Source organism: Nesoenas mayeri (genome assembly GCF_963082525.1).
Source record: "Nesoenas mayeri genome assembly, chromosome: 5".
NCBI lineage: Eukaryota > Metazoa > Chordata > Aves > Columbiformes > Columbidae > Nesoenas > Nesoenas mayeri.
Genome location: NC_137548.1, coordinates 67,906,720 through 67,919,797, shown reverse-complemented (window position 1 = coordinate 67,919,797; position 13,078 = coordinate 67,906,720). Strand labels below are relative to the sequence as shown.

At 50.0% G+C, this 13,078-nt stretch overlaps 1 protein-coding gene across 5 annotated transcripts in view; it reads right to left on the bottom strand.

The window, feature by feature from the left end:
- Nucleotides 1-1,468: 1,468 nt before the first annotated feature.
- DAGLA (diacylglycerol lipase alpha) overlaps nt 1,469-13,078 on the bottom strand; it is a 55,688-nt gene continuing 44,078 nt past the window's right edge. For 3 of the 5 annotated variants that reach the window (XM_080346268.1, XM_080346270.1, XM_080346269.1), the window contains 8 exons: nt 11,585-11,665; nt 10,147-10,289; nt 8,482-8,550; nt 7,383-7,455; nt 6,413-6,609; nt 5,511-5,640; nt 5,198-5,379; nt 1,469-3,345 (listed from right to left, as the gene is read on the bottom strand). In XM_080346268.1, the coding sequence (XP_080202394.1) occupies nt 2,418-3,345; nt 5,198-5,379; nt 5,511-5,640; nt 6,413-6,609; nt 7,383-7,455; nt 8,482-8,550; nt 10,147-10,289; nt 11,585-11,665 (1,803 nt within the window). In that variant the 3' untranslated portion in view covers nt 1,469-2,417. The remainder of the gene's footprint in view (nt 3,346-5,197; nt 5,380-5,510; nt 5,641-6,412; nt 6,610-7,382; nt 7,456-8,481; nt 8,551-10,146; nt 10,290-11,584; nt 11,666-13,078) is intronic. The other 2 variants (XR_013922244.1, XR_013922245.1) reach the window with 2 other exon arrangements.

Here is a 13,078-nt window from a genome sequence, read left to right as displayed (position 1 = left end):
GCGTGTCCCAGGACACAAGGACGTTCACCCGGGTCAAAGTGACTTTCTAGTGCAATATCGTGACCCCTTCCACATCGTCAGGTCACTACTGAAAGATTTTTTTCTAAAGAGGGAGGTAAATCCACCTTTTTCACCTCGAGCCATCTCCCCTGTCCTCAGGCAGGGTGCGCAGAAACAGCCGCCTCCTAATTCCTCATCGCCAGGGACAGAGATGATTCTTTCCTTAGTGTTTGTAAAGTGCTTTGCAGATATAAAGCTCTGCCTAAGTGCTAAGTGTTACTACTACCCATCTTCTGCCGAGGATTAAAGGCAGGAACAACCTCCGTTTCGCCACGTGCGGGCAGTGGGAGGAGAGCCAGCCCGCTGGCCCCAGCCTCCCCGCGCTCAGCTCCCCTTTTCCCCTCCAAACCCCGATTATTGTGCGTATTCTCAGACATCACTTGTGGGTGCGTGCGGCAATTCAGCCTTACCCCCGGGAGTGCAAGAGTGGGCGATGTGATGGCACTGACACAGCGGCTCTGCCCAAGCTCTCGAGAAGGGGAACAACGCTGCTCTTTTCTGGAGGACCTACAAAAAAAGTAGCTTGTTGCTCAGAATAAAAGCATTTTGCTTTTGCAAATTACTCGGAATTCAGAGGGGCTTCTTCCCTCCAATTCAAGACAGGGTAGAAAAGGTCAGCTATGGAACCTAAACTGCACGGACAATATTTCGCTGCCCGTTTAACAAAGCCCCTGGAATTTGTAAGGAGCAGGGGGACGCAATATCCCGCATTATATTGTCAAGTGGGAGATCAGCGCTCGGACACAAAATCCAGTTCACAGCATCCTCCCACAAGGGAAATACGGCAGCAAAGGGGAAGGAGAGCAACAACATCCCTGTGATTATACGGAAATTAAAATAGGAATTTCGTTTCCAGTGAGGGAGGACAGAGCTCCAGTGAGACCGACCGCTAACTCCGCTGAGCTTTGATACGAAGGGGTTGTGTCAATTAAAGGCTTTCTGGAGGTCACAGTATGTTTAAGCTTCTAGCCAGGTAGTTTTGCTCCTGCTCCCGTGGTTGGGAAGCGCCTCCCCAGGGCTCTGAGCGGGCTGCCCCGCGCCCGGGGCTCTGCACAGCAGCGCTCAGGTAGTTTTACTAGAGACTTAGTCAAGCTTTGCAATGTTGTGCAATGGAGAGGAGGAGGAGGAGGAGGGTGAGGGACGCACACAGTGTCCCCCAGACCCCCCGCCACTTTAAAACCAGGGGACTTGCAAAATCCTACCTGCCCATCCTCTCTCCCCATCAGTCCCCGGAGGGAACAGCACGGGAAGGAGAGAATGAACATGCTTTTTGCTTTGGGAAAACCTCCCTGTTTGCTTAATAAATACCTTCCAAAAAGCTTAGCAGCTCTGTAAACACACAAGAGATTTCAATACTTAGTAAAAAGTTCATGTTTTCCCTGAACGGCCAAGGACAGAGGCTGGCGCTGAGCTGCCGTCGGGCACTGGGAGACGCTCCGCAGGGGCCGGGCAAACAACGCTGGCTGTTGAGATGTTGAATTGTTTCAGCTGATCCACCCACGCAGCTCCGAGATGAGAATCCTGCCGGTCCTGCAGGGACGTCACCAGCTCAGAGCCGTCCAGGGAACGGAGAAGCGATGACGGTGACATCCAGAACTCTTCTCTGGCAGAGGAGGGACATGGCAGGGGGCTTTGGTTCTTCAGAACAGTGTCCTTCCCTCTCAGCAGCAGCTCGGTGGTCACTGAACGCAGAAATACTCTAGGGAAGGAAACACACGTGCTGCTGCGCCCAGCCCGGGGAGGGGAGACTGCATTTGGGGAGAATACAGCCCCAATGGCTTTAAAACAGGAAAGTGGCCTAGAAAAGCAACCCTGGGGAAGCGTGACAAATTGGATCTCGGGCCAGATCCGACATCGATAGTGCAACAGGGCCCAAAGTGTCAATCGGCTCATTTCCAAAACCACCAACATGGTACCAAGAGGCTGATCTGGCCTGGCCCCCCATTCCTTCTGTCTGTCCCGTCCTCGGGCTTCAGAGAATCCCCCCGTTGGCACCGGGGGATTCCCTGGAGCCAGGTATCTCACTCCCAAACTCAGCAGGTGCCCTGGGGCAAAGAATCTGCCTCTGAAGCCCACGAGACAGGCTGAGGTAGGGAACTCGCATCTACCCTTAGCGACTCAGACCCCGCGGTTTAGCGGGCTGTGCAACGCGCCGCCGCGTCTCCTAGTTGCCAGAACAGGACCCGAGCACAATCCATCCTCCACACACCGTGCTGCCGCCACCACGGCGCCCACAAGGGCCATTTTTTCCAGCTGTCTCCTGTGATCCGAACCGCCCGACAACCACCTCTCCAAGTATAATCCCAGCGCTCAGCCCGCAGGATCAGCTCGCAGAGCCGCGCTCCGTTCACCCTGCACTAGAGGGCCGAAATCATGAGGTCGTCCTGCTTGGCAGGGCTGGTTACGTGCCCAGAGGGGGTGGAAGTCCGGATTTTATCCGTGGCCAGGCACTCCTGGCTGCTCACGCCCGTGGGAGTGATGTCCATGAGTTCTCCAGAGGAACTAAGGGGGAAAGAGGGTGAGACGGAGATGCCCGACGAAGGATCTGTTGAGCCTGCAAACAACCTCGGGGGCTTTGGGACTAGGTTGGGTTCATATTGTGCCCTCAACAGGATCTCCTGATCGCTCACAGATTTGGGCATCTCTGCGAAGTCACTGGAGCTGTCGGACACCATCATGCAATAGATGTCCTGGAAGGAGCTGCTTTTGCTATCCAAATTAAAGAGGCTGTCTATAAACTCCGCAAACTCCAACACCTGGGGGCTGGGAACGTCGGCGAGGCGGCCGTTTTGGAGAGCCAGCTCCTCGCGAGGGGCTAAGGAAGCGCGGTCCCCCTCGCTGCTGGCCCCCTCCTCACTGCAGCGGCGCTGCGGGGTGGTGCCCCCGCTGTTGAGGACGTTGTCGGGGGCCTGAGTCTCCTGGGAGTGCTTGGAGAGGCTGTCGGCGGCCAGCAGCTCTGTCCGCGAGCTGAGCGAGGGGTTTTCCTCCGGAATAACGGGGTCTATATAAAAACAGTGCGTCTCGTCCTTCTCCATGACAGCGTGCAGGCTGGGGGAGCCCCGGATGCTCCGAAAACCAGAGGAGCGCCTCGAATCAAAGCTGTAGATGGATTCGTTGTCCGAGAGGCTCTCCATGGTGGCAAGAGGAGCGCGACGGTCCTGCAGCTCCACGGACAGCCGTTCCTTTGTGTCCAGGAGCAGCAGCTCCACGGGGTCTTTCTGCACGGGAGAAAGTGGCTTTGTCTCGTAAAATCCCTCCAAGCTAATTTCAGAATGGGACTTGCTTCTGAAACGGAGAAAGAGAAAATGTGAGGCTGCATCACTTCCCAAAACAGCCGCAAGGACCAAATCTTGCCCACTGAGGGCATGTGTTTGTGCTTTAACCAGAACCATCCACAACTGCAAGAAACGTCTCATCTCTCCGTCCTCCCAGCTGAAAACATCAAGTACAGTTTCTTCTCTCTACGAACACAGGTTCTTCCCTTTACTCCTGGCTGAAAGTCTTCCCTCTTACGCACCATTTGCACTTAGAACCAGGGTTCTGCCCCTAGTGAAACGCCCTTCACACGCAGATAAACCGCTCTCACCCAGCACCTCTGCATTAGAGAGGACCGAGGCAAAAAAAAGGACTCACTGGCAGTCAACCTATTTTCCCTTTCAGCTAGTGGATTTTAAAATAGGTTAAAAAAAGCCATTTAGACAGCTTCTGACAGGTAAAGATCTTTTGAAAGACTCCGGTCGCACTAACACTTTAAAGGATGGCGCAGGCACTGCACCAGGCCCACGCAAAGCCCGGGATTAGCTGCAGCCAAAGCGACAGCCCTAAAGACAAGGACTTAAGCAAACAGCTGGGAAAAAGAGCCGAGCTTGGGAGGGGACTGCTGCACCTGCCAGGACAGGCTTACCAGTTACACTAATATGTGACCTCAGTCTAACTTCAATAAAGTATCAGAGGGAGTAAGCTGGCTCTAACCTTGAATTAAAACAGCCAAGCCAGGACTGCTTGTGCTCCAGCACCTCCCTCGAGCCTCTCCGCCCTCTGCCCCGTTCCTTCCCCTCTGCTGTCGCTCACCTGGAGGGAAGCAGCTCCTGGGCACACACACCACATCTCCTCTCCCTGCTGCTTCACCTACTTCATCTTCTCAGTCTTATTGTCACCTTCCAAAATGCGGTCGATCCCTGTTTCTGCCGTTTCATCCTGGCTGCGACTGTTTCTAAGCTTTCCTTCACTCTCTGACCATTCACTCTCTGTGGCAAGAACTTGACCATTTTCATATTACTTGCTGTCTTATCTTCTGTATTTCCATCTCACTCAGGTCATCTCAGCTGTCCATCACCCAGCACAGGCCACCCCACCTGTCTCCTCCCACAGACACACGGATTCTTTTGTTGGGTCCTCTACCTGAAATCTGCACACAAGCACTTCCTTTGCAGGACAGAATCCTCTCCCGCCTACAACGCTGCCTCCTGTTTCTTCTCACAACTCCCGTTTGCTGTCTCTGTCTACAAACCATCTTCCTTCACTCACCTTTCCCAGTTTTGTCAGCAAATTTGCCTTATCTAATACAATTCGGAGACGGAAATCACGTCTTCCAACTCTGAAATAAATCTTTGCCTACGTTTTGATATTTATTTCCTTTGCTTTGTGCAAGCCTGTGGTCCTGCAGTGCCTTAGATGATAAGTGAAAATCTGCAAGGAGTCTCTGCCATTGGCTCTTGGTGTTAAACATTTCTGTTCTGGTAAGTTTATGACTTTCTCTGCCTCTCAGCTTTTGAGAACCGCCGTATCAGCTACTTTGGGCACATAAATCACACAGGAAACCAGGAATCTGGCTGTAAGATTGCAAGCTTTGCATTTACATTTTCAGGGAAAACCCCATTTAGATGGATAGAGAGGAAAGGAAGCCCTTTTCCACACCCTCAACTTGTCTTGACTTGGCTGCACTCCCCAATTCTTGAGCAACAGAAAGGATTTTTCCCCCCAGTAAGAGACATTAAAGTCAAATAGAAGCCCCACACAGAAGATCCAAGGGCTGCCCTTGGATGTCTCCTTCCCAACAAACGCTGATCGCAACACCCCGAGAGAAGAAGGACCCACAAAGAGCCAACAATCTTTCAAAGAAAACAACAATCTTTACTTCGTGCTGCTGTTCCTCCTGTCCGTGGTTGCGGCTCCAGTTCCGATCTGCACCGCAGGTCCACTGGGCAAGGGCTGGCTCTGGAAGATCAACTCCGGGGTGAGATCCACTTCTGTAGGACTCACCATCACTTTGGCTGCAGAAAGTAAAGCTGTTTTCCCCTTGTTGTAATTCTCCAAGACCTGTTTCAAGGCAAGCAGAGGAATATTAGTGCTTTACTAGAGATAGCAGCTTTGCTCTTAGCTCAGATTTGCCTCCGTACCTCATTTTCTTAGGGCAGCGTTTGCCCCTTGAGCCCAATTCTCAGCCTTACCTTGTTGAGCCCTTCCATGACCACGTACGGTAGGTGTTCGTGCAGCATCGCCGGCGAGATGATCACCTCATTAAACGCCTTGTTGTCACCCCAGATAGCAAAGTAAGTGGGATCCTCTTGCTCGCAGCAGCTGGAAGAGCAGTCGGGATCCAAACAGAGGGGAAAACGGGGAGCAGGGGATGAAGAGCAGGCAGTATTTTGGCATGCGAAAGAAAGAAGCGGCAGGTTATAGAGGCAGGAAAAGTAACAGGAGGAAACAGAGGGAGAAGATCATAATATCAATTTCAGGATCATCAAGTCCAACCATAACCTGACTCCAGCACTAAACCATATTACTATATCACCACACACAGTGCTGAAAAATGTTTGTAGAAAGAACTAATGTTGCTACTGAGAATATTCTTCTCAACCTCTTTACATAAATACTAAAAATGCCTTGCTTTTTGCAGCTCTTTCATCTGCTAATTACCAGGGTAATACATGTTGAGCGCAGGTCATTTTAAAACCTGGAGAGCGCACGAGATAAGAACACTTGAGCTTCTTATTAAGAAGAAATATTCTGCTTTTTAAGGTGCGCCTATGGATTTCAGAGTTTATGAGGGTACTGTTCTGGTACACACAAAGCTCAGACACAACAGAAGTTCATCTATCTCTCTGCCTCGGCTTATTATTTAATAAGACTATAAAAGGGGAAATGAAGCAAGTGCTGAGCCCCACAGTAGCTAGCACAAATGTTATGTGGTTTTGTTTAAAGCGCACACGCTCCTGTCATTGCTCCAACAGCCAACAGCGACAGCACTCTTTATTCTGACAGCACAGGCGCGGTCGCTGTCACCATAAGACAAACCCACCTTCCTCGGCGGGTTCCTGTGGCGCGGAGCCTTTCCCCAAGGGGAACTCACCAGCACTGCTCGGCGGGGTGGTTGTGCACCACGTGGATGATGCGGCCGGGCGGGTAGAGCGGGGTGCTGGCGGACAGGGCGATGGTCAGGTCGCTGGGGTGCGTCCACAGCCGATTGCTCGTCACCGAATTTTCTTCCGTCTCTTCGGGGAGCTCTGACTTGGGGATGCACTTGGTAGCGCCCACGATGATCCGCCACTGGGTAACACCAGAGGAAAGAGAGGAAGCATTGGAGTATTTGCAGTTATTGATCTACAGTGAGCACTGACTTGTCCATCAACTGGTAACTTAACATCTTCTAGGACAAAAAAGGAGATGGAATCTGAATTTTTAATGTACAACAATAAGTGAAAGAATATACAACACAAACAGATAAAAATTCTGTTTAGGTCTTTCTTTATGCACTAAAAAATCCTAAAAAAAACCCCAAAATTCGCCAAAAAACCCATAAGCCAAACCACAAATCCATAGAATGTTAACAGGAAAAGGAAATGTCAGCTTTCTCCCTCTACAGGTCATTTCTATAGTATTTTACCCCTAAAAATCTTCATGTTATGTTTTTTCCATCTCAGTGTAATGGTAAAGGAGCCTGGGGCTGAACAACAGCCTGTATTTCCTATCTCCAAAGCATGACCGGACAGCACATCTCTGAGCAGACAGCTCTTGTGCTCTCAGGCCTGTCACCCTTTCTACTGGCCAAAAAAAGCTGCAGTTCTGGAGCACAGACTCCAAAACAGGCTCAGATGAGAATATTTCCTGCTCGGTTATTTGAGACCTGTGACCACAAACAGGGTGCAGCCCTTTGCCACGACCTCTCCAGCCACCGTCCAGCTCCTGCCATCGCTGCTCTCGTTACCTAAACAGTCGTCACCGCGGAGAGCAGGAGGAGTCTGCAGGGTTGCTGTGTGACGCCAAAATTTACCGTCATTGCTCAGACTCACCTTCAGGTGTCTGCTCAGCTTTACTCTTACCTTTGGTTTGGTGCTTCTTTGAAGAACATCCAGAAGCTGCCGGCGAAATCCCTCCAGCTGCGAGAGACCGATTCTGGAGAGGAAGAAAGCGCATTTACAACAGCTGGGCAGGGACACGGAGAACACAACAACAAGAAATGATGCTACAAGACACTACAAGAACGCAACAATGTCTTGACTCATTTCAGAGATGTGTTGTGGCATCAGCCCAGACCAGTGAGCAGGGTTAAGCGGCCACAGGAAACCAGCGTGACAAGAAATAGTATGAAATGTGATGGAATCAGGTCAGTGAACACAGATATGAGAGATCGATGGAGAGATAAGGAGGGAGGTGATACAATCGCATGAAGAAGTGAGCAAGAAACAAGTATAAAAGGACACAGCACGTATAAATTTAAAAAGTGGAGCTATATGACACCACTAAATAGATTATGGGATGGACAAGATTTGTCATCCAGGTTACCAAAAGGCAAATTCAATTTCATTTAGCACGTTCCCTCCACCGAATTCGACATGCCTTGTGTTCTATGGACAGAAACGTCACCATTTATCTGGGGTGACACAAGAGGGCAGAGGCAAAAGGAAAGCCCAGGTTGTGTGGCTCCTGCTCCAGTGCCCCGTTCAGAACGTGTCCCATGAGATGCCGAGAGGTGGGAAATGCCAGGACACCAGAAACGAGGGAGCTGGAACGGAGATGCAAGATGTGGAACAGGTATTTGGGGACAAACAGCACAAACGAGATAACAGCTTATGGAGTTCAGGGCAGAGCATAGAGAGGTCTGAGATAACACACGCAAGCAGGATGATGGCAACAACATGTCATATACCATAAGTAGGACAGTGACAGAGATGGGACAGTCATATTCACCCTTTTCTTTCACACAGACAGGGTGGGAAATGCCTATAAAAAGGTGTGTGAAACACCAACAGAGGTGTCCAGGTAAAAGATGTAGGTAAGTGGGAAGACAAGTCAGAAGCACACAAGGATGGGTAAATGAGGAAACTGGAGACAAAATTGAGGTGTTTCTGATAGGAAAATGGTGATTTTGGCTTAGAAGAGCAGATATTCATCAAGAAATTCAGCCACTTCTCAACTTGCCTGGGCACTAGGTCTTTGCCAAGCACCACTGCAGTCACAAACTCTTTTGAATACTCCATGGCGTCCTCGCTGCAAGAGAAACAGGACCAAGAAGAAGCAAACAGTGTTTGAGTAGCAGCAAACCGCACTTCATTCCCAGTTTGCCACTGGTATAGGAGAGGTGACCAGACAGTGAATCGGGGTCATGGAAACCACAACCCAAGTTGCTCAAGGCTTTGGGGACTTAGACCCTGCTGAAGAAAAGCCTGATATTCACATCCCATGCCCCAAGCAACATTATTCTGCAATGGCATAGCTCATGAAACAGGGCAGCTCCTCCGTCCTTACCTGCATATGGCTCTGAATAGGCTTGGAAAAGGAAATACTCTAACTCAGTGTCTTATAGTTGTTTTCCTATGGTTTGGGAATGGCCAGAACAGCAGAAAGGAAGGAGAAGATACTCCATGTTCCTGAGACTACTCTAAAAAGACAGCATAGAACCAAGGGGGACACTCTCTGCCACAACCTGAGCACCAAGGTAAGAGGGAATTAAGGCTTCCACTCTATAAACTGGCTCTGGAATCAGCTGCCTTCCCAGAAATAATCCTCGGAATCCGTCACCACAGGCAGATGCCACATTGTTGATGTAGAGATGAGCCTGGGCACGACACAGCCCAACACAGCGTGGCAAGTCACACTGTGACAGCTGAGGTGACACCGCACAGTATGGCCCGAACTATCAAGGGATCTCGGGAGTGGAAGCTCTGAGCAGAAAAGCTGTAAAATTCTCATTAAACATCCTACAGATCAACTCTTCTGTAGCTGCAGGGATAACTAGCACAACAAGGCACGCCAGTACCAGATTCGTCAGCAGGATGGTTTCAAACCCTTGGCTGCTCCCGGAACATGATGCAGTAACTGTCACCAGCAGCTTCTGAGAGCCCATGGCTGCTTCCGAGTGTCCCCATAGTGTCTGTCACAACCAGAAAGACCATACCTCACCTCAAAACAATTGAGCGTGATGTTTTTGTTTGGCTGCCGTCTGAATAACATGACCGGCAGGTCTGTTCCCATTTACAGGGGGAGGAACTCACCGAAACTCTTCAGACAATCTGAGGCAGCCACCCCAGATTCCCCCTGTAGCCGGGGGAAAGAAACAGGCACCCAAGAACCACAATTCCTCTGACCTCTTTTAAATACCCACTTTAGAATGGCAGAAATCACACCCCAGAAGTGCCAGTTTCTTTGTCAGCTGCAAAAGGAGTCCGAACAACTAGATCAACCGATGCAGACATCTGTATCAGGTCAAGGATCTCTCTTGTTGTGCATCTATTCACAGCAGGTAGGGGGTGGACACACCAGCACTGTGCAGAGAATAAGGAAACTGCACCCTGGCCACTCAACTTGTATTTTCCACTAGCCAGGGTGAAATTACAGCTATAGCCACAGACAACTAAGTCATAAACCGGAATATTGGGAGAGCGGGCACCTGCCTAAACTCCAAATTGTTACACAGAGCAGAGGCTGCCAACAACTCAGCTCCTCTAAACTGCCGCTCCATTTTTCTGTGCGCCTCTCAGGGCAGAGACTTGTCTGTTAGTGCCCTTGAGAGCATCTCAAACAGGATCTGATCCAGTTACAACCACCCAAATCCTCTCTCAAGGGTCCTCCTGCCCCAACACCTACCTGAGCAGCCCACCTGGGGGAGAGTAGGCAAAGCACTTGAGCGACGGGTACTGCGGCCGCAGGAGGAAGGACAGGATGGCAGCCGTGCCAGCCCCCAGGGAATGACCCACCACAATCAGGCCGTAGTGTTTTGTTCCTCTGCCCTGAAAACAAAACGCAAAGAAATCGATGTTAGGCTGAACGATGAAGTCCACAAGTCCCTAAACCTGTCCCCTCCCCAGCTGTTAGTCCTTCCTAAACACGAGAACTGCAGAGCCCAGCTAACCGGCTCCACCACCAGCACAACTAGGGAGGGTACTGTCCTACCCTTGATTTTGAAACGGCAGAATTCTGATTTACACTGTCTAGTTTAAGTCCCGGCACACCCCTGTCCTGCAATGTTGCTTGTTCTGAAGGGCCCTGAGAATTCTTTCTCCTGGAACTCTCTCCTATACTTCCATCAGTGTTTGACCTACTGGGCCTTCCCTAAATGAAGAAAACAGTAGGAAGGAAAAGGAAACGGACACTCGAGCTGTTTGGGTCAGTTAAGATTTGATGAGCCTTTGGCTCCTCCTCAAATCCAGCTGGACCCACTATAAAGCCGGCTTCAAACAGAATAGAATATCACACTTATTATCACACATCAGAGACAACCAAAGCACAGAGCTCCCAACGTCACCGCATCTTCTCAGCCAGGCAGCAGCTGAGCTCTACAGGACATCAGCAAAAACCCCTCCTGAGTAACAGCTCATTTAACAAGACCAATTCTCCCTTTTTGGGCAGAGAGGAATAAAGCAGCGTATACAGGACTCGGATGCCTCTGTGTCTCTCCCTACACCTACCAAATACTACACGGCAGATGCTTCAGTGCAGCATTCAAGTTTCAGGGAGTTATTTGAGGTTTTTATCCCTCTTTTCTTTCTCCGGTGAGCTCCTGCGACCCCCCCATGGGCGCTGCTCAGGCTGTGGGGCTCTTTGGGCAGGAGAACAGGACAGCTGTTCAGAACTTCCCTTCCCAACCATTACTGACATATCAACTGGGGGAAGCTGCTTCCTAACGCCTCCCTTGGGCTCTGCCATCGCTCTCCATCACGAGAGGCGCGCACGCAGCCAGCACGGCATCCCATCGCCGTCTCCACAGAGAATCTCCATAGAGATGGGATTTTAGTTCCTGTTGATTTGGTTTGTAATGTTCCCTGTCCTGCGTTGCCACCAAATGGGACTCCCTGCCTTAGCGCTGCCTGAGCAAAACCACAAACGTCAGGAGATCTGTAATACTGGTTTCAAAATTAAAACAAAGCCTTGGGGGAATGAGTAACTAGTTGCCTGTCTGGTAATCCAGAGGGGTAGGAATGGAAAGAAGGTTTCAGAAATCAGCACAACAGATTCAGGAACATGGTTTTACATAAACCCCGTCTTCTATATAACCTGTGAGGACAAAAAGAAAACTAATACTCACTAAGTCTCGTCCAAAAGCTTGAGAAAGCACCATTTCTTGCTCCAATTTCTTCTTGATGTACTCAGCAGACAGCACCATTCCCTGAGGGGAACACAAACAGAACAGGTTGGAAATGGTCGCGTATCAGCCCTGATCTAAAGGTCTGGCAGCCCCGAATGCTGCGCAGGGCAGCACTGGGGAACCAATACCCAGCTCCCTCCACGTTTAGGAACAGACTTCATTAGGCACAAGTCTTGGCTCGCTGGTTACCGGAGCCACGCCGGTTGGAAGTAATGACAGTTCTTCAATTAAGATAATACTCAAAAGCCCTATTCCCGGGCTCACGCTGCGAAGTCTAGAGAAAAAACACCACCACAACATAAACCAACCCATTCCTTAACACAAGGTTGTGTATCTGTGCGTACACAGATACAGGAGATACTGGGACTTGCGGCAGAATGGAAAAACCAACTTTGATTTTCTGCACCCTTAGCTGCGAAACTGTGCTCCTCCATTTAAACCCCTGAATAAACACATGGACCAGCCTCACGAGTTCACAAGGAAAACAAAGCAAATACCAAAGCACTACTAGAGGGAAAAAGTGGCAGCGGTATCTGGATACAGAGAGTTATTGATGACTGGAGAACGCAGCAACTCTGAAATGGATTCAGCTGTCAAAGGACGTTCACCGTAGATTAAAGGTTTTTATTCACTGGGAGCTGAGAGCTGCTGGGAGATGCCAAACAAGCTGATAGTTTGGTTCTGAACGTCTGTCCTCTCTGCCAACGGCTGCACTTGGACGATGTTCCTCCCTCTGTAATAATTACCAGGGCAGTTGAGCTGTTAGAAACAAGCGAGTAGAATTTGGTGTGTTGTGTAAATCCTCGTGTTTGCCTTCGGTTTAATTCAGCGGTGAGCGAGCCTGAACTGCAAAGGCTAAAAACCAGTGTGTAGTCCAAGAGAAATCAGCTAATTGGGTGATTACAGACCTCAAATAATAATTGCCACTGCCTGTGTTGGCCAAAAACCAGGGCACATCACCTCCTTTGCTGTTCCCCTACCTGAAAACAGCCTAAGGCCGAAGTGAATGTTATTGAGCGCTGTTTAATCTCGGAGATATAAAAAGAATTCACAGCCATCTCAAAAAGCGAAGAAAAGCGGCGTTTTCAAAGGCCTGGGTATCAAACGCCCCATCAAACCCGATGTGAGCGGCGCAGAGACGGAGCAGAGCGCGGGGGACTCCCCGGGACATCTCAACGTCACCGGCCGCGGCAAAGAGCAGACGCCGCCTGGTTTATGTCCGTGTTCCGTCGCGTTCAGGAGCCTCCGTTTCCAACGTGGCTAATGGGAAGTGAACGGCAGACTGCTTATATAAAGTTCTAGCGTGAATTTAGGATTCTATTTTGGAAAAGCGTGACCTAAATCCGTGGTGATATTGCTAATGGGCTGTTAGTCAGCCGTATAGCGAGATTTTTGATAATTAAAGTATGTTCTAATATAGACAGTGATTTTAAT